The 19898-nt window shown below is 46.1% G+C and overlaps 3 protein-coding genes across 5 annotated transcripts in view; 1 reads left to right on the top strand and 2 right to left on the bottom strand.

The window, feature by feature from the left end:
• The window catches only part of LOC120455420 (unconventional myosin-XV), a 29689-nt gene extending 20026 nt beyond the window's left edge, over window positions 1-9663 (top strand). The window contains exons 1-5 of one of the 2 annotated variants that reach the window (XM_039641570.2): window positions 1181-2287; window positions 6307-6875; window positions 6936-7167; window positions 7739-8881; window positions 8947-9661. In XM_039641570.2, the coding sequence (XP_039497504.1) occupies window positions 1181-2287; window positions 6307-6875; window positions 6936-7167; window positions 7739-8881; window positions 8947-9114 (3219 nt within the window). In that variant the 3' untranslated portion in view covers window positions 9115-9661. Of the gene's footprint in view, window positions 1-1180; window positions 2288-6306; window positions 6876-6935; window positions 7168-7738; window positions 8882-8946 lie in introns of those variants that run through there. The other variant, XM_039641569.2, reaches the window with a different exon arrangement.
• Window positions 9664-9851: 188 nt separating this feature from the next.
• LOC120455421 (protein jagged-2) lies at window positions 9852-12637 on the bottom strand. Its single transcript, XM_039641571.2, has 8 exons — window positions 12595-12637; window positions 11978-12138; window positions 11780-11918; window positions 11570-11728; window positions 11259-11450; window positions 11126-11186; window positions 10779-10909; window positions 9852-10720 (listed from the first exon to the last, which is right to left on the bottom strand). Exons 2-8 carry the CDS (start codon window positions 12113-12115, stop codon window positions 9861-9863), a joined length of 1680 nt encoding a protein of 559 aa, XP_039497505.1. The 5' UTR covers window positions 12116-12138; window positions 12595-12637; the 3' UTR covers window positions 9852-9860.
• Window positions 12638-13256: 619 nt separating this feature from the next.
• The window catches only part of LOC120456086 (E3 ubiquitin-protein ligase HUWE1), an 89164-nt gene continuing 82522 nt past the window's right edge, over window positions 13257-19898 (bottom strand). For both annotated transcript variants that reach the window (XM_039642678.1, XM_039642679.1), the window contains 2 exons: window positions 15112-15188; window positions 13257-14953 (listed from right to left, as the gene is read on the bottom strand). In XM_039642678.1, coding sequence (XP_039498612.1) covers window positions 14394-14953; window positions 15112-15188 — 637 coding nt within the window. In that variant the 3' untranslated portion in view covers window positions 13257-14393. The remainder of the gene's footprint in view (window positions 14954-15111; window positions 15189-19898) is intronic.

The raw sequence follows: 19898 nt of genomic DNA, 5'->3' as shown, positions 1-19898 counted from the left end.
AAGATAACAAGCTATGCGTTTGGAGAAAAGCACTTTCCATTACCATTTTCCAAAAAGTTTGTTTTCAAATAGTTAGCGAACTGTGGCTAAAAAGTCAGTGAAATCGGAGGAGTAGAGCAGGGTTAATTGATTGATGTTAATTATTTGTGACATACAATAATAATAATCTCAGTATTGCATTGTTTCAATCATAATAAAAGCACTTTCAATTTGCTGGATGCATTATTAAATCCGTTTTTAATCACCATTCAATTTAGTTAGTTGCCAAATCATATACATACTCGTGTGTAATTCATACAGAGGCCGTGTAGTAATACCAAAATACTGGATGACTGTATCGAAATGCACTCACATTGTCCATCCCATGGCTTGTTATTATAATGGTTACTTCATAGCGATCGTAGATTGGCAAACAATTTGCCCAACCATCCGTGCTGGCTGAAAAACGCGCAACTCAGCATTGATTCCAATTATATGGCCATATTTTCAAACTGCCCCTACAGAGATAACAAAAATATATACAAAAAATAAATAAAAAAAAAAAAAAACGGAGGCGACGATCGGTGGATTTTCGCCAGTCCATCAAGTGGAAAGACAAACTGCAAATGGCAAATTAAAATAAATTGTGGCAGAGAGGCGTAAAAAAATAACAAGAAAAAGTAACAAATACGGCACGCATTTAACTGCATTGCCAATTTCCACACATCCAATGAGAAAATACAAATAGAAATACAAAAACTACAAACTACAAACTACCAACTACCAACTACAACCCAATAGCAGGAAAATCGCGTATACGTGTGGCTTGATGTGTGTGTCCGACCATCGAATCCATTCCATTCAACACTCATTGTGCGGGAAACGCTGGACGCAGCAGCTCGCTTTTCATTTTTCGCCGTTCGACGTCGCGTTTTCCTCGATTTTTTTTTTGGTTTCAGTTTTTCTTGTTTTCTGTTTTTTGTTGTTTTTTGTGGTTGTTGTTGGTTTGTTTGCACGAACCGCTGTGCAAACAATATATATTTGAGCATTCGCCATGGTGGAATAGAGCCTGCAGGCCGTCCATCACAATGCATTTCACTGCATACTTTCACTGAGACGACGGCCTTATGGCAATGGTCGTGACTGTAGCCGCCGCCACCTGATCCTGTGTACCTCGGAGTTTGCCAAGCGTTTGCCAAGGATGTCGCAGAGCGTGCGGGCCAGCAAATCCTCCGCCTGCCAGGCGGTGCAACTGACCTCCGGTGGCGGAAGTGTGCCGCACAAGTTCAGCAGCATTGTCAACAAGGTGGAGTCGCTGATCAGCAAAATGCACCACGACAAGGTCAACAACTTTAAGTTGCTGCAGCAGCAGGGTCAGCAGCTGGGTCAGCAGCAGGATCAGGATCCGAATCGAGATAGGGATAGAGATAGAGATCGAGATAGAGATCGAGGAGCCCAAGATGATGGCGAACCGGAGTGCAAATGCGCCTCTCTGGACTCCCTGAACAACCTGACGGATGAGGAGCACGAGATGCTCTATACGGACTCGGATGATGCGGAAATAGCCCACATCACGGGCACCACAGCGGCCCAGGTGCACCATGCCCAAATGCAGATGCAGTCGCTCCACCAGCAGCAGCAGCAGCAGCAGCATCAGCAGCAGCAGCAGCACATCCGACGCAGTGATCTCGACCAGCTGACCAACGAGAGTATTCGGGAGCTGAATGAACAGTGCTGCGCATCGATGGGAATGCACGAGAATGGCGGGGATCCCTGCGGATCCGGTTCTGGCGGGGATCTCGGAATGGCCAACGACAATGCGTGGAGCGTTGAGGAGGACATCGTGTACAAGTGCTGCACCACCGCCACCCTCACATCCAACTCCTCCGCCGGCAGTCTGTGCGAGCAGTGCTGCCTGGAGGAGCAGCTCAGCTTCAAGATGCAAATGAGCCAAAGAGATGACAACAACAACGACGAAGAGCAGGAGATGCCACACATGGAGGCCCATCCCAGTTCCAGCAGTGCCAGCTGCTCACCTGCTCCTGCTCCGGTCTCGGTTGCTCCAGCTCCTGGTCCTGGTCCAGCTTGCTCTCCCATTACCACCTCCAATTTGATGGCCTTCCAAGGCGGTAACAATCCGTTGGCATCCACGGCTCTGCTAATCCCGGTTGGAAACAAGACGCGGCGGGTGAGCAATGCTAGTAGTGGATCCGTCAGCCGCATGGAGACCATTCTCGAGGAGCCAACGGAGTCGAAGATCTCGGTGAAGGAGATCCTGGCGCGGTTCGAGACCATGAACTCCAATGAGGTAACATTTTCAGCATTTAAGATACAAGGATACTTCAAGATACTATTGCATTCAATCCTTTTGGTACTTTAAATTCTAAAGAGCATTGAATTGCCGCACAATTTCTTCGAAATCTTTTCATTCATTTATGCTCAAACTGTTTAAACTGCATCGGTTAAATATAAGTTTTTTCCCCGATTTCGGAAGTAACAACAAACGAGAAGTTAATCAAATCAAATATGAACGCTTTCCAGCGGAAAAAAGACCACAAATCATGGGCCCGTTTTCAAAGCTATGGTTATGCAGGGAATCGGGGTGTGAGATGAATGATCGCGGTGCTCAAGTCTAACGGTGTTATTAAGTCGACACATAATCGCATTATTAGCGTGGCCAGACACTCCGTCCCTCTGTCCACAAGACCATCTTAAACCCACCAACCAACCAACCCACCAACCCATCAGCCCACTGAGAGCAGCCTCTTACATCACGAACCTCATTGCTGGGCAACCTGGTTGGTGGGCTAATTAGTGGGTAAAGTGGCGATCTCGGCTCTTGGGTCTCGATTATGTAAGAGTGAGTGATATGTACTTTGAAGTCGGGGTCTCCGCATCATGGCAGGCAGTATGTCAACATGGCTAGTATGGAAATCATTTTTGGGCACTTATTGAATTTCCCAATGAATCACTAGTCTGATCTTTCTTGTTTACTTGTTTCAGTTTCTCCAATTGATATAGTTATAAAGATAGTTTATAGGTTTGATGTTGTAGTTAAATCTAGTACGGGATCCTATATGATATTTTATGCAATTATGTTGGTTATTATTCAGTTCAAGGACTAAAGATACATTCAAGTTAACTCAACTTGCAGGCATTGGTTAGACTTTTAAATAGTGAATGTTTCCAAGTCTCCGTTTCGCTGAACAGTGGCTTTAATGAATCCGCTGATTGCGTTTAATCGATCTTGTCCAACTGAAAGAGGCAGAATTGAGTTGGGATTTAATGTGATGTGATGTGATGTGATGTGATGTGCGTATTGCACGTTCTAAATTCCCTGGCGAACTTTCTTGCCCCCGGAAAATGAAGAGCGTGCTGGATCAAAAAGATGCCATCACGTTTATAGTTCGGGTTCGATGACCACTCGGTGTGCGATCCATAAAAACACAAGATTAAAGACAATGAGAACTGCTGAATGGGAATGGGATGGGTTGGTTCGTTGGTTAGATGGTTAGATGGATGGTGACCCACAAAGATGCAGGCTGTGCGATAGTACAATATGGGTTATTACGCTTCTATCCGTGCGCCATGAAAAGACAGCATTATAATTTAACTGTAATTTGATTTCAATAATTTAATTACACTCTTTTCGTGTGTGTGATTTTTTGTTTGTTTGTGCGTCTTTATTGCTTTCGAGCTTCCCCAATAGTAAATTACTTTAATTTCTTTCGACCATCCGCTGCAGCCGCCGCCTGGTCCGCCGTAAATCCATCCAAAACGGACGGACAACTGGCATTAATTTCGAATTTTTAATTAACTGAAGCTCGGGCAAAACAAAGAAATACCGAGGCACATACGATTCGTATGAAATTCGTATGAAATAACACAAAAGCCAGCCAGCCAAAAAGAAAGTTTTAGCGGTCACTTAGAAATTACACTCCAAATTTAACTCTTGTTTTTGCCCACCACACCACACCACACCACACCGCACACACGCGTGTGTGTGTGCGAATGCTTTTTGCAGTGACTGTGCGAGAATTATCGCGCTGCAAGTCGCGCTGTCCACGGAAACTGGAGCATCTAGAGTCCGCCGATTCAGGCCATCTGACCCAGTTGGTAGCCCGGTTCCAGTTCTAGTATATAGCATAGTACCATACCCACATACCCATTTCTGTTGTTAACATAAGATTTGGCCTCGTTATTCGTTTTTTTTTATTATTTTTGGCTGACAGCAAACAGACTTCTCGATTGCATCCAGACAGGCAGACAGCCAGACAGGCAGACAAGTCCCAAAAGCCTCTGGCCGGGATTAGGCACTCGGATGTGGGTGATCCGCATCCCAAGGCGATCTCAATTGGATGTCTGCCATTTTACGACGATTCCTACCGAGCATGTTGCTGCACCCACGCCACTCTATGCAGAGAAAAATTGCAAAAAAAATAGTTGAGTTTCCTCAATATTTTTTGTTACTTTATGGCAGAGAATTATACCATTCTTAAGCAGTTTAAGTTTATTAAGCAACATTACTTGCCCAAAGGATTGCACACGAAATTAACCACCAACGAAAAACAGAGATGCGTGAAAATTGTTGGTAACTCCACTTGCTTTCGTTACAATATTTTTTGTGGCTTCCAACCGCAGTTAAGAAATCAGAAAATAGAGACTGGGAAATGGCCGAAAATCATGCATAATTTATGAACTCAAAACCGCTGTTATGTTTAGAAACCTGTTGGTCTGCCATGAAATATTGATACCCATACGAAAATAAATAAATGGAAATATATTTACCAATTGTTGATTGACATAGCGAGCCGCCAGATTGATTTTGGTAGCTGTGCAAATGATATCACCTTTAAATCCAACGATCCACTTTTCCTCTATGCCTATTTTATTTGTTTTGTAAATAAATGGCTCTTTGGTGCATTTGAGTTTGATTAAAAAATTGTTGCAATACCAAAAACATTCTTCATCGACAACCAGTTGGATGTAATGTGTTCGTATTGATTTTATTTTTTTTTTTTAATTTTCCTGCAGTGGTTTTTCACGTTGCTGGCCAAAAATTTGAACAATGCGCATAATTTTTCACATATGGCAAGTTGATTGATTGGTGAAAGATTTCCGCTTTCATAAACAACAACTTTTACTAATCTCCTCTCGCATGAGCGTGCAAAATGCAATAGTGGGTTGCTCGAGGGGGTGGTATATATACATAAGTATGTATATATATACTTATACTTGCTTATACTTATCTATATAGCCAAATATTTATGACTGCGTGCTGGTGTGGGCGTGCAGGAAAGCAGAAAAAAGCGAAAAAAAAAGAAAGCAATTGCAACAAATTGCACCGAATAATTGAATGCAAGCAATAAAAGTGAAAAATCACCAATGCCAGCAAACACTTTCGTTGCCAAAAAAGCTCGTATCGCTGATCGCCAATCGGCAATCGGCAATGCCCAATCCCCGCCAGCTGTCACCGTGCAATATGGGAGCATAAATCAGCGGTGCCACGCCCCCATCCCGCACTGAAACGGGATGGGCGTCAATGCGAGCAAACGGCAACTGGTTGTTGGTCGTCGAGTTGGCAAAAAAGGCGCCCAGCAACTTTCACATGCCATTGACATGGCCAGCAAAAAAATAAAATATGCGCGTGGCGGGCAGCGAGTTGCAAGTTGCAAGTTGCACGCTGCAAGTCAATTAACAAATTGCTGCCTCTCGCAACTGTGCACGGTAAAAAATAATTGTAATCGCCAGAAAAGTCGACTTTCGAAACCAATTTGTAATCCTTAAGTCTCATCTCAGACAAGCTTTATATTCACGACTTCCACATCCAATTAATAAATCATTTTTTAGCATAAATACTTAAAATAAATACTTCAATTCACTTTCAATTCGTGTTGATGAAAATAGTTATCAAAATCAAGAAGTGCATAATGTACTTAAATTCCCTAGACATTTTCTATCAGTGTTACAGCTGAAATACGTGCACATGCCATCTTGCAATTGAGTTTGAAAGTAATTTCTGTGTAAAACATTGCTGGTCATCTTTTTTGCAAATTGATTAATCAGCTATTAAAAAGCGCAGCCATAACATTAATTAAACACTTATCCTGGCCAAAAACACTATGATGATATGGTGATAACATCGATTTTGTAATAAATGTTCGACCATAATTTGTTGTCTATTATTCTGTACTTATTCTGATTTGGCTACAAGTGATAGCTTTAGGATAATTATTTTAGAGCTTAAAAGTGCTACATTGAATTCTGGGTTAATAATGAAAGTATTCTATAGATTATAACTTACTTTTGGCCCTCTCTCTCCTGCAGTCACAATCGAAGGCCTCCACCTTGTCGTCGGGCGCCCGTGCCGCCGCCCAGACTTTGAATGTGCCGCTGGAGCGCCTGGAATCCCGCCAGGCGCACGCCCAGCGCACCGAGCACGGCGTGGATGGAGGATCACGGCAGAGTGAGCAGCTGCAGCAGTCGGAGCTGCATCACCACCTGCAGCAACAGCAACAGCAGCAGCAGCAGCAGCACCATCAGCAGCAGCAGCAGCTGGAGGACGCCATTGAGGATCACCAGATGGCAACGGATCACCACCAGCAGCAGCAGCAGCAGTTGGGTCAGCAGCAGGGTCAGCAGCAGCGATTCCTCAAACAGCAGAGCTATCTGCACTCCGGCCGCAAATCGAATGCTGGCCAACAGCCCTCCTCGCTGACCAACGGACAGGTGCATCACCAGGAGCAGATGCTGCAGCAGCAACAGCAGCAGTCGCAGTCCTTGCCGCATCACGACCTGGATGCCAACTACCTGCAGGACGAGAGCAATGGTGGCACTCCGCCCTCGGTCACCAAGTACTCGCTGCTCCAGTTCGCCATGCAGCACTTCCGCAATGAGTGAGTTGCTATTTTGTCCCATCCTGACATGAATCTAATATCCGTGTTTCCCTGTTGCAGCCAACTGAGGGACGCTGACCGCCACCACGAGCGGCACCAGTCCGCCGCGAACCGCTCCTATGCGGAACTGGTCAAGTGGCAGGGCCACGCCATACGCCTGCCGCTCCTCCGACTTCCGAATGACCTGGCGCCACTGGCGCTCGAGTGCTTCGACTGCATCCTGCGCTACTGCGGCGATATACCGCTGGATCCCGACCTCACCGAGGTCAAGTGCGTCTACACCGTGCTCATGGTGAGTGCCGCTCTCGGCTCCATGGTTCATGGGTTCGGTATTCTGTTTTCTGTATTCTGGGTTACCCAAACCGGTTGAGGTGGTCCCACTGGTTTCGGGCGACTACTGAATCGCAGGCCATTCCGCTGCCCTAGAAATTCGACTTAAGCTCCCGAACCGGAAATAGTTTTTATGTGGACACCTCAAAGTCATAGAGTCGCTGGGAAAGTGAAGATCGCTGTGCATGTCAGTGGATCACGAGAGCACTTGACATTAATCTTTAGTTATTCACTATACATATTGTACAAAGGATGTGCAATGTGGCAAAAGGAGCTTTAAGCTGTTGGCTAAAAAGTGACCACTTGACAAGTTCCAGTTTTGCAAAACTTGACTTGAGCTGCAAGCAGGAAGAGTTGTTATATAAAATCAGCCATCGGAAGTTTTAAAAGTTGTATCTTGATTAGGCAAAAATGTCAGTTTCCGTGTTAAACAAATTTCAGTCTTTTAAGCCATTTGAAACGTATATTTAATTTGGGATATATTTTTTATTGACATACTCATTAACTTCAAATGTTTCCTTTTCAATCCTTAGCACTGTCACAAATACTTGGCCCTGCGCGACGAGGTCTACTGCCAGCTGATGAAGCAGACGACGGCCAACCGGTCACCATGTCCGGATAGCTCGCAGCGCGCCTGGCGCCTGCTCAGCATCCTGGCGGCATACTTTGGCTGCTCGGACGCACTGCGTCCCTACCTGATGGAGCACCTGACATCGGCGGCCTCCGATCGTCGCCGTTCCTGTCACGGCACTGCAGCCGTTTGCCTGACCAATCTCCGGAAGACGGCTCGCTGTGGTGGCCGCAAGAATGTGCCCAGTGTGGAGGAGGTGACCGCCGTGTCCGCTGGACGTTCAGCCAGGCGACAGATATACCGCCTGCCCGGCGGAGCGGAGCGCGTGGTCAACACCCGCTGCTCCACCGTGGTGGCTGATGTCATTGCCGAACTGTGCGCCCTGCTGGGCGTGGAATCCGAGGCGGAGCAGCAGGAGTTCTCGCTGTACTGCATCGTCCAGGGTGATGCGTTCACCATGCCGCTGGCCGCCGATGAGTATATACTCGATGTGACCACGGAGCTGCTCAAGTCCGGGCAGCCCTTCTACCTGATCTTCTGCCGTTCAGTTTGGCACTTTGCCTTGAAGCGTGAACCGGCTCCCATGCCCCTCTACGTGGAGGTGCTCTTCAACCAGGTGGCACCCGATTACCTGGAGGGTCTGCTGCTGGAGCTGCCCGGCAATGGGGTGCCGGTGCCGGAAATGGTCAGGGATATGGCAAGAATCGCTGCCCTGCTTCATCGCGCTGCCGATCTGAGTCACGTGCCCGCGATGAAGGAGATCAAATTCTTGTTGCCCAAACCGGCGCTGGGCATCCGTGAGATCCGACCTGCCCAGTGGGTGGGACTCGTTCAGTCGGCGTGGCCGCAGGTGGCCAGCCTGAGTCCCGGCCAGGTGAAGGCGCAGTTCCTCAATGTGCTGGCCACGTGGCCGCTCTTCGGCAGCAGCTTCTTCGCTGTGAAACGCATCTGGGCGGAGGAGGGTCCGCATGTGGAGGATAACCACAGTCCCATGTGGCGGGATCTCATCCTGGCGCTCAATCGACGTGGCGTCCTCTTCCTGGACCCCAATACACATGAGACCCTGCAGCACTGGAGCTTCATGGAGGTCATTTCCACGCGAAAGGTAAGCACTTGGAATTGCCTGCCAAATGGGAAATGTGTTTTCTTACTGAAACTATTCAATTGCAGGTTCGCTCGGAGGATGGCGCCCTCTTCCTGGACATGAAGGTGGGCAATCTGATGCAGCAGCGCGTGATCCGCGTCCAAACGGAGCAGGCCCACGAGATCTCGCGTCTGGTGCGCCAGTACATCACCATGGCCCAGATCAGTCAGCGCGACAAGCGGGAGCTCAACTAGGCAACTAGGATTGTTTAGCTATTTGCTCTTGCAAATACCCATTATTATTATTATTATTATTAATATTATTATTTGTATCGATATTGTATTGAGTTATTCTCTCTGTCCCCCATATTTCCACATATTTTTTTGTCGATTTGTAAGTAAGGGGAGGACCCTACCAGATACATATATTTATTAACGCCCATATGCAAGAGACATATGTTTGTTTAGATGTTTATGTTGTGCTGGTTTCTAAACTCCCATTTTCGATACCCAATCGATACCCAATCCAATCGTAATCCCCCCAACTCGGTGGCGCTAAGATGGCCATATAGATCCCCCTTCCAAACCCGAACTCGTAGTTCCCATTGTCGTAAGTTTAAGCGAACCAAGTGCAATCCGAGTGCTGGAATTGAACTCCAATCCTCTGGTCCCCCAACCATTATTTCGATTCAACGACTTCTTGTAGCACTTAAGATTAGCAAACTTTAATAATATCATTTTTTTTTTGACATTTGTTAAATCGAAAATTGCTTAGCTTAATCCCTAAATTTATCATAAATAAATACAATTTATATATGTATATCTATCGCAATGCATGGGTTTTTCAATTGGGTGTTTCACTTACTAGTAAATAATAAATAATAAAAAAAAAGACACTTCGAGATGCTGGATACTTAAAATGCAGAGATGGCTCCTAACTGAACACTGTGTGTATATGTAGTATAAAAGAGGGATTACTTGTCATTTGTCAGGCAACTTAACTATATAATATTTGGTATGAGTTGATCGCTGTCATCCTCCTCATCGTCCTCGTCCTCATCCTCCTCCTCATCGTACTCGCCATCCTCATCCTCCTCATCATCCTCGTCATCTTCCTCCTCCTCCTCCACCTCCGCGTCCGCCACATTTGGCTTATCCTTGTGGCTGGTCACGGATGTGGCTGCTGTTGTTGTTCCTGCTCCAGCTCCTGCTCCTGTTGCAGCTGGCGCCAAGTTTACTATTGTTTGCTCCTGGCTGGTGCTGATGGACGAGGAGGGTCCATTCGCTGCCACCACACTTGTTGCATTACCCTTTCCGGCTTTTTCGCCGGATGTGTGGGGAATCGGGGTGGCACGCCTCGTTGTAACGTCGCTTAACGCTTCATTAGTCGCATTGTGGCTGACAGTTCCAGTTCCAGCCACCATCATTGTCGTCCTTGTGGCGTTCGTGTTGCCGGGTACTGGATTCATGGATCCCACTCCCACTCTCACTCCCACTCCCACTCCAGCTCCTGCGGTTGTGGTGTCATTTTTCCGGCGCTCCGGCTCGTTACCCGCCGGCAACTTTTCCCCAACCAGACCGCCTCCTGGCGCGCTGTCATCGGGCACACCTGTACCGACGACGTCCTGCTGCCCGTTCTGGTCCAGTTCGCCATCTAGTTCTAGCTGGAGTGCGGCGGGTGTGGGCGGTGTGATACGCGGCGGCGCCTCCGAGGTCAGCAGAAAGTCATCGCGTATCTCGCAGTTCTTGCCCAGAAATCCCTGCCGGCACTGGCACTGGTAGCTGCCATCCTCGCGGCTCAGCGATGTGCACTTGCCCCCGTTTTCGCACGTGTCCGGATGCTCCACGCAGTAGGTGAGCTCTGTGGGTCAACTCGGTCAATTCCCCGTGGACATGGCCACATGCACGGATATACTCACTCTCATCGCACAGCATTCCGCCCCAGCCGGGATGGCAGTTGCACTCCCACGGCGCCTCGCAATCCCCGTTGGCACAACCCGGATACGGGAAGCACTTGTCGCACTGGCTGCCCGTCCAGCCCACTTTGCAGCTGGAGAGGCAGGTGGAGGCAATCAGAGGTGGTTTTCGTGAAAAATAAAGGCCAATATGGGTTAGTTTTGCTGATAGACTGTTAAAGTTTGCTATTGAGTCAACGAAAAGCTAAGGAAATTTGAATAAATTCAGTTAATTGTTTAAAAATAATGTACTTAGAAGTTGCCGAATTCATCAGCTTCTTTTTCTCGAATGAGAGGCTGCTCCTACTTACCGACACTCGCCGGGTTTTCGGCAGTATCCGTGCTGCTTGCTGCAATCTGAATCACAGATGGCTGGAATGCGGAGTGAAGTGTGGGATTAGTTGGGTGTGGTATGATGGAACCATCGGTGGTGGCAGGACTTACGCGTCTGGCACAGAAGACCGGTGTAGCCGGGCAGGCAGAGGCATTCCAGTGGCTTGTTGCAGGTGCCGTGCTGGCAGCCCGGCATTGTGGCGCACTCGGAGCAAGTGCGTCCGGCATAGCCAATCCGACAACGGCACTCCCCAGGCGCCTCGCAATATCCACGGGTGCTGTGGCATCCGCTACGGCAACTTGCTGTGGTTGGAAGCGGATTGAAGAAAACAGGCAATTGAGTAATCGAATTCTATGGCAAATGGGGCACATATAACCCTTTGGCCTTTTGGTATTGATTAAGATTAAAGTAAACTACTTACGTTCCGTGCAGAAGAGTCCCGCCCAGCCAGGCTTGCAAATGCATTCGAATGGCTTGGTGCATCCACCATGTTGGCAGCCTGGAAGCGGGATGCACTTGTCGCAGAGCTCGCCGCTGTATCCGATGCGACACCTGCACTCGCCGGGTCGCTGGCAGTAACCTATGTGAAAGTGAGTTTAGGACAGTGAAGAACCTGTAGGATTAAACATACCATTCATGGGGTCACAGCCCCTGCGACACATGGGCACCTGGCAAAGATCACCCTGCCACCCAGGCAGACACTTGAAGTCGCCCTTTTCATCGCAAACATAGTGTGCATTTTGCCGCTGCTTCTGCGATTTCTCACACGCCTTGGGTGAACGATAGATTTTCGGATTAGTTCTATAAAATGATAGAATCTCGAACTTACTCGCTGTTTCCAGAGTGGAATATTGGAATTACTGCTTTGCCGCGCATCGAAATTGCGCCTGTAGGCATTTATTTCCTGCAATTTGAGGGCGGTGATCGCGGTCAGCAGCAGGAGAGCCGCCTTTTTGTCTGACAACATATCTAAGCCCGTTTTTATAAATACTTATAAAAATTAAATATAGTTAAATAGTGGTTTCTATGTGTACATAAAAAGCAATAACTTTTAAGTGGGATCAAGCGACCTATTCACAAAAAGTTTTTTAGACCTTAAGCCAACTTAACGTGTTAAACTTTAGGCCTGGGTGAAGAAAACCCAAGTGTACGTCTTGTCAAATGTCTCGATGTATTGGATTATCGGCTTAAAGGAAAAGCGTTTTCATTTGGCCAAACTTAGAGCGTTAAAAGAAATCGACGGCCCACGGCCCCTCGTCGCAATTAACATGTTCGAATACAACTTTCTTCGCTGCCAAGCCAAAAAGAACGGGAATCACACCATCGACAGAGAACAGAAAACAGAGAACAGATAGCCGTGAACCGAGAACAGAGAACCGACAACTAAATAACAGATTTCTTCATGAATCACCATCACCAGTGGCCAGAATGCAAATCGAGAATTACTCTTAACGGTGGAGACTGCAGCTTCTTTCTTGTCGAAGGTCCGTCTGGGTCTGCGATCGCTGTGGAACTAATCAAGTAGCCGCCTCGTCGGACCAACTGCCTCTGGCCGATTCTGGACTCTTTCTTCAGGCGAAGTCTCCACTCTCCGCTCTTCTCTCTTTTCCCTTCGCTCTTCTCTTTTCGCTCTTCTCTCTGTCATTCTTCTGGCCTTCACCGTGAACTCAAGACTTGCAGCGGAGAGCGAAAGCCGGAGAGAGAGCGCTGAGAGGTGGTAATTGGGCCAAACGGTAAACCAAGAACAGCTGAGTACTCAAGCACAGTGGGCTCAGATGTATATTTCACACCTGAAAATAAGATATAAATTATATAAAAAGAGAGATTGTTTCACAAAATAAGGGAATAAAATGAATCTGTCACATTTTAAATAAACAATGTAACTATAAAGAAATGTAATGTAGGAACAACATATTAAATACTTTATTACCTTTACCAATCACAATATACTTTTTTTATATGCCCAAAATCTATTTATTTTATTAAGAAATTACTCTCAGCCCACTGTGCAACACACACGAAAGAGTCACCAAACCAGTTGATAAAGTAGATAAACCAGGATGGTTCAAGACTCTAGATTGGGAATTGTTTAAAGGCAAGATGGGTGGTTTACTTTAAAATTATACTCGTTCTTTATTGAATGATCTCATTATTGGTTTAATTATAATTATAATAATTACTTCGACATTCGTGTGTACCTAAAATCCAGATTAATGCTAAGATCCAAACGTTAATTCCGACTCCAAAGGGTTGTCTGCCAGTTGGGTAACCAAATATTGTGGACCTCAATCACTTGATTTTGACTAATGTATTATATATGTATGTATAGTATGTATGTATGTGTAAATTGTGTGTATGATATATGCTTGCGAGTCGGGGGAACTAACGATTAGACAGATACACTCATGCACATCCACATATATATTTATATATATATATGTATAGGTTCTTTCACTACGCAGCCCGACTCCATATCCATATTCACTGTAGATGTTATGCGGTATTTGATGACTTAGTCCCTAGTTACTAGTATTATCCGATCCGAGATCCGAGCGTCTTAGCAGATTCCCAGCATACATATGTATATTAAGTTGTTGTTTGGGTCCTAAGCCCAAATGCTTACGCGTGAGTGTTTCCTAAACTAATTAGAGAAATGCTCTCCGAAGAAAGTCCACAGCAGCCGTGATGTCTATATGGTTATATGATGAATACCATGTGTGTGGGGGGGATCATACATATGTATGTCTTACATTTTAAAGATCAAAAGTTTGTTAAACGTTGTAGAGCAGTTATTTCATGTTTGTTATGTTCGTTTAGAAGTGGTTCATTTCTAGAGTCCACATGCATGGTCTTATGTATTCTGGAACCCCACAAATATTTATTGGATCCAAAATGGTAGAACCCCTTAAAACTTCGGAATAATTCGATATTCCTTCATATACTCCCTATATCTCACTGGCAGTGTGTCCTTAGTATTCGGATCTTTTCTCTAGCACGACAAAAAAAAAAAAAACCTGACCTCACCACACATACATATGCTATGATCTTCTTAATCCACTGGCTTAATGTTTAAACGCTTACATACGATGGGGTACTTTATTTATTTTGGGCCGGAAGTGAGGGGGCGTGGCAGGGGGGGCGCGGGTGATATGATATGATATGATGAGTGGGGGAGACAGTACACCATAAACTACACGGAGAAAAAAAAAAATGATCACCGCACTTGACTGGACCGTGATGTCGCCTTAGACGAAGATAAACTGGGCGTGGCCGCACTTCTTGGGCGGACCAACGGTCAGGCGTAGCCACTTGCCGCGGCACGACGGCGCCGGCAGCGCGCTCCAGCGTGTCGTGCGTCCGGCCAGCCCCTCCCCCCGGCAATGGTAGGTGGGCGCCAGCGTGGGCGTGGGCGTGGCCGGCACGGCGCTGCGCTTTTCCGCTGTCCGCCGGCTGTGGGACATTTGCAACATCTGCGAGTGCCGCTGATGACGGTAGTCGGTGCTCTCGTTGCTGTCCGAGTCCAGGGCATTCTGCAGGTCGTCCTGCTCATCCTGCTCCGGCTCCTCTTCCTCCTCCTCCGCCTCCGCCTCGCCATCCTGGTTGGTCGTCTCCTCGTCGCTGCTTGTCTCCCGCTGCTGATGCTCCTCCTCCAGCTCATCCGTTCGCTGGCCATAGGCGGAAGCTGCGGATGCAACAGTGGTCGTGGACGGCGTGGTGGGGCCTTGGGGTGTCCTGGCGGTGGTGGAGCTGCCGGCTGAGTCTAGGATCAACGCCTCAAGGTCACAGCGCACCGTGATGCGATCGCCTGGGAAAATAAACAAAAGCTAGTTAAACCAGAAAGATCGCTATAGCAGACTTGCTCGACTATTAAATACCCAGAAAACATTTAAGTAAATGTAAAAATTTATTTTTTGGGTAATTATTCTACTTTCATTACTGAGTAATTTTTTAGATTTTTCTTACCTTCTGCCATCAGATTATATGGCGGCAGCTTGTGACAGGCCTTAGATGATTTGAGTACCTCGAATTCCACGCAATATCTATAAAGAATGTTTTAAGATAAAGCAAAATATTAATATTATTAATACGACGTAAAGTTGGGAATATCTCAATAGGTTATGAAACAATCAAAGGAACTAAACTAGATTTACAGATCCAATCAGTTTTAAAACTCTCCTCGCATTACGTTGTTGTTCTGCACTTTATGGTGACAGACTAAATATTGCGTAATTAATTATCCGTCTTCATAATTTGCATCCTACGCCCGCCTATTCGGGCATTCACTCATTCAGTCGCTCATTGAGCGATTCATTCGTCCTTTGGTCCTTCATTGATTATGCATGTCCTTGGGCGTCGCCTCATTAGTGGGGCAAAAGGATCTGGCTGGCCATTGAGATGTTAAATATTATAATTATTGAGATTCAGACTCTGTCTGACTTCAGCAGCACTGATTTGTGCAATTGTGCGGACTGAAGCAGGCGGCTGAATGCGGGACTTCAAAGGAACGGGAAATGCGAATTGTCTATTAAGCCTAACAATTTCCGTTTCCGTTGGGCAAAAAAGAGCAAAAACAAACATGGCAGGCGAAAAATCGAACTGACAAGTGCCCATGAGTGTGTGAGTGTGAGTGTGTGTGTGTGTGTGTGTGTGTGTGTGTGTGCGTGTGTAAGTGAGTCGAGAGTGTCTGTGTGTGCAGCTGACAGCTGTCAAGGTGTTGACAACGGAAATTGCGTAGGAAATTTCAAAAGTGCCTGACATTTTGGGGCATTTTTGATTTTACCCACCACACACCATACACCACCGACACACCCACACACCCACACACCCACACACCCACCGGAAAGCCGGGCCACTTAACCCCAAGGCAAAGGTGAGGTGGAACTTGCTGCTCCCGGGATGAACGCAGATTAGCCAGGATGCAGCGGAAATGGAAATTGGCGTCGCACTCGAACCGCAGACTCCCCCCCGCAAATGCCGAGTCATAAATAAAAAGAAAGAATTTTTATTAAAATGGGAGTCGCCAGTGGAGGTTTTTGCGAGGCGCGCTGGGGAAACAGCTACAGCTGAAAGCTTAATTAAGTCCCGGCATAAACCGAACCGAAGGACCCTCTGCGCCCGGGTAATAAAGGTAAATTGAAAAAATTAATGTAAGTAAACAGAAACTGGCGCCGCGCCGAGTAATAAAAATAAACAAGGCAATGCACAAAACACAAAACTCGAGGACCAAAACATAATTAAAGACAAGCAATGTTTTTGTGGGCCGGCGGTATTTGTCTGGCCAGGAAATAGAGGGGGTGCGGGGGGCAAAATCAGCAGCAGGACGAGGTCCTTCAGCCGCGGAAATCATAAAATAAAAAGCAATTGTTATGCTTGGCTTGCGGTGAGCAAAGTAAAAGTAGCCCCCTTATTATAGGCCACTTCCAAGAAGGCGGTGTTAGCTAAAAAAATTTGCACAAAAACGCCACTGATTTAGCAAATAATGTGAAGAGTTGTCTGCGATAAGCGGATAATAAAATGATAAAATGTAAAATGAACCGCAGAGAACAGAATTTTTAATTTATTAACTGATTACCCGTTTGAATTGCACACAAATCAAAAATGTGAAGAGTGCCGAGCACAGTAATTGAATCAAAATTAATTGAAACATAATCAATTTAAAGTCACGCATCAAAGAAAATATTTGATGGGGCCGTCGTAATGGAGCTAAGTAAAAACACATCAACGAATTACCGCATTCAGTTGAATTTCGTTTGTGGACTTTTTACTCACTCCACAATTTAAACATACGATTTTTTAACCAATTTAAAAATTTGTTTTATTTTTTTATTACCAATTGCAATTGTTAAAAGCCAATTATAGAAAACGTTGTTTAGCTCGTAGAAATAATAAAAACAAAACACAAAAATTGACTCGGATTTAGGCACTTATTTTTTTCTCAATTCAAAAAGGACTCCAGGTATTTATCATCCTCGAGATGACAGAATAGAAAGTGGCTGTCCAACGAATTAAGACCACCAACAATTGTGCCTGACCACAATGGATGAACTTTTGCGGCTTGGCCAGCAAATTTGTGGTCTAAACATTAACATATACAACGAACGCTTGCCCTTCTCTGTGTGCCGGAAAAGTCATTTTCTTGTCAAATATTTTGCCACTTCAAAGGACGACAACTGTCAACAGCAACAACAACAACAGCAACAACGACATCCGCCGCATACAGGCACTTAAAAAAGTATTTGCACTCGGTTATATGAAAGGCAAACAAGTGCTGGTAACAAGATGAAGTAAGCGCCGTTTCAGCTGCGCTAAAAATAATTGCTCGACAAAGTTGGCTCACAGCTGGATGGCCACACGATGTCCCGCTGCCACGCCCCCTTTGCCCCTTTGCCCCTCTCCCATTTTCCATTTGCCTACCGCCAATGCCGGAAACGAAAACGATGACGATGACAAAGGGGCCAGCCGACATTGCAACTTAGACTTGGATAAACACTGGCCAAAATCCCTTTTTTTTGAGATGATTTATAAAAATGGTATCACAGTTTCACTATTTCAAAAATAAATGCTTATATTTTTAAGTTGTGCCTTTCTAAACATTGTCGCCTTACTTTATAGTTGCCTTGAGGTAACTGCTACGCCTTTTTTCCAGTGCACGCTTCAGCAACAGGCAGCAGGCAAGGAGGCGGTGGCAGGAGCCAAACACTTGGGACTCCTTGGACTCGGACTCGGACTTGGACTTGGTCTTGGTTTGGTCTTCGTTTCTTGCCCGGCCAGCGAGAGAGAGAGAGAGAGAGAGAGGAAGCACTTTGCAGCGCTTGAGTGAGTCGCCTCCGAAGGGAAATGTTAAAGGGATTTCGCTGGACGCTGGCTGTCTTTGTTGTCGGCCTGATCCATCTTCGTCCAGCCACTGGACCACCCAGCCGAATCCAACAAAATCCCGGCAAGCCAGCCAACCGGTCTTTCTTGCGTTTTAATGATGATTGAGCGGCGGATGAGGAGCAAAGGGAAGTCGAACATTTAGCCGCAGCTCGGAAAACCTTGTTGCATACTTAGTCAATGCAAAAGCTGATTTGGGGGCGGGGGGGTGCCACAGTGGGTGGGGCGTTGAGTATCTGTGGGCGCGGCTGGGGGATTAATGTGACAGTTGCGCATCGCTGGCCACCGCGAGGCAAGAACAAGAGCCAGAGCAAAAGCAAAAGCAAAAGCAAAAAGCTTTGTGCAAATAAAGCTGTCGGCATGTAGATTAGACTGAAACATTCTAGTTTCCTCGTTGCTTTTGCCCTGTTTTCCCTCTGCTTTTCCACCAAATAATTGATATGGAAAGAATGTGTCGGTGGTATAGGGGTGATTGTTTCCTCTGCCATTCGCTTTTCCGATTAAAAATAGCAAAAAAAAAAAAATGCCATTATAACGAAGGGAAAATGGTGCTCTAGTGAAATGGAAAGTGAACTTAAGCGCATCAATTTTTTATTCAATAGTCTCTTCATTTCTTGGCCAACAGAATTATGTTGTGAATAGACATTACTCTTAACTCAATATTTGTCGAAACTGCATCAAAAATTCAGCTGTGAGAGCCCCTCAAAAATTGCAAACGGACTGTCATTGCCCGAGAAAACTCGTTTAAAGAGCTTGGCTGAAGGGGGTATTTTAGCATTTAGCCATTTTATTTGGCCCCATTTCGAGATGCTTAGCCTTGTACTGGAATCTTCAGTTAACCCACCTTTAGCCAGCCAGCTCACATTTTGCCGCATTTTGCTTGGTAGCTGCCCGCCATTAAGTGCATAATTCAATTTGTAAAGCCGCCGACTTTGAGTGCCCCTAAAAGTATGCAAAGCAGCCGCAGACGGACAAACAGAAAAATCCACAAAACTCCCTTTTCAGTTGAAAGCCGCCTGCATAGATCAACGGGCACAAAGAGGCTTTTTATATATGTACATATATATATGTAGATACATATATATAAGAGGTTCTGTCGTAATGAAAATAAAGTAGCAGCTTTAACGCATTTTTATGGCTCTTATTCCGTTGTCAACCGTATGCAACAAACAACAACAGAGGACGCAGCAAATGGAACGAGGATATTAGGTGGGGGATTGGGCCATAAGGACGACCTCGACGCACCTGCTCTATGCAAATGAGAAAGGTGAAATGGCAGAGGCGAATGGAAATGGAGATGGTGATGGAGATGAAATCGTTAAATCTGTCAATTCGCAGACGCATTCTCTTTAATTTCCAGGAGCAATCAGGCGACTTTCTTTTCTTGGGAGCGCATTGCGGGGCCAACTTGGGTATTACAAAATTAATTTGATATCTCTTTGCAACTAAATCCACAAAAGCATCAATCAGCAATATGGATTTCGCCTCAAAGTGGCATAAGAAATGCGCTGAATTCCAAGTATCCATACATCATTCATTTTCGCCTGCAGTTTGGCCATCTAATCGAAATGTACATTCAGTACATGGGCATTGGAGCAGCACACATCGATCCTTGGGGTCCTCACGCTTTTCTTTTCGTTGCTCCCTCACTTTTCAGAGGGGAAAAATCAGAGTCCGTCCCTGGCCAGTTGGCGTTTTCCTCGACCGCTTTGTTTGCTCGCGTCTGCCGGCAAATTTATGCGGTCCAGGCTAATCCTCGTGGGGATTTGGGCTTAAAACGTTTTATTGTTGCCCCACGTAGGCGCAGACAGTGGGCGTGGTCGGCGACGGCGGTTGGGGGCGTGGCACACACGGCTGTCGACTGCAGATTTCCCAGT

The sequence above is a fragment of the Drosophila santomea genome, chromosome X, assembly GCF_016746245.2.
Source record: "Drosophila santomea strain STO CAGO 1482 chromosome X, Prin_Dsan_1.1, whole genome shotgun sequence".
NCBI classification, from domain to species: Eukaryota; Metazoa; Arthropoda; class Insecta; order Diptera; family Drosophilidae; genus Drosophila; species Drosophila santomea.
This window is presented reverse-complemented; position numbering and strand designations above follow the sequence as displayed.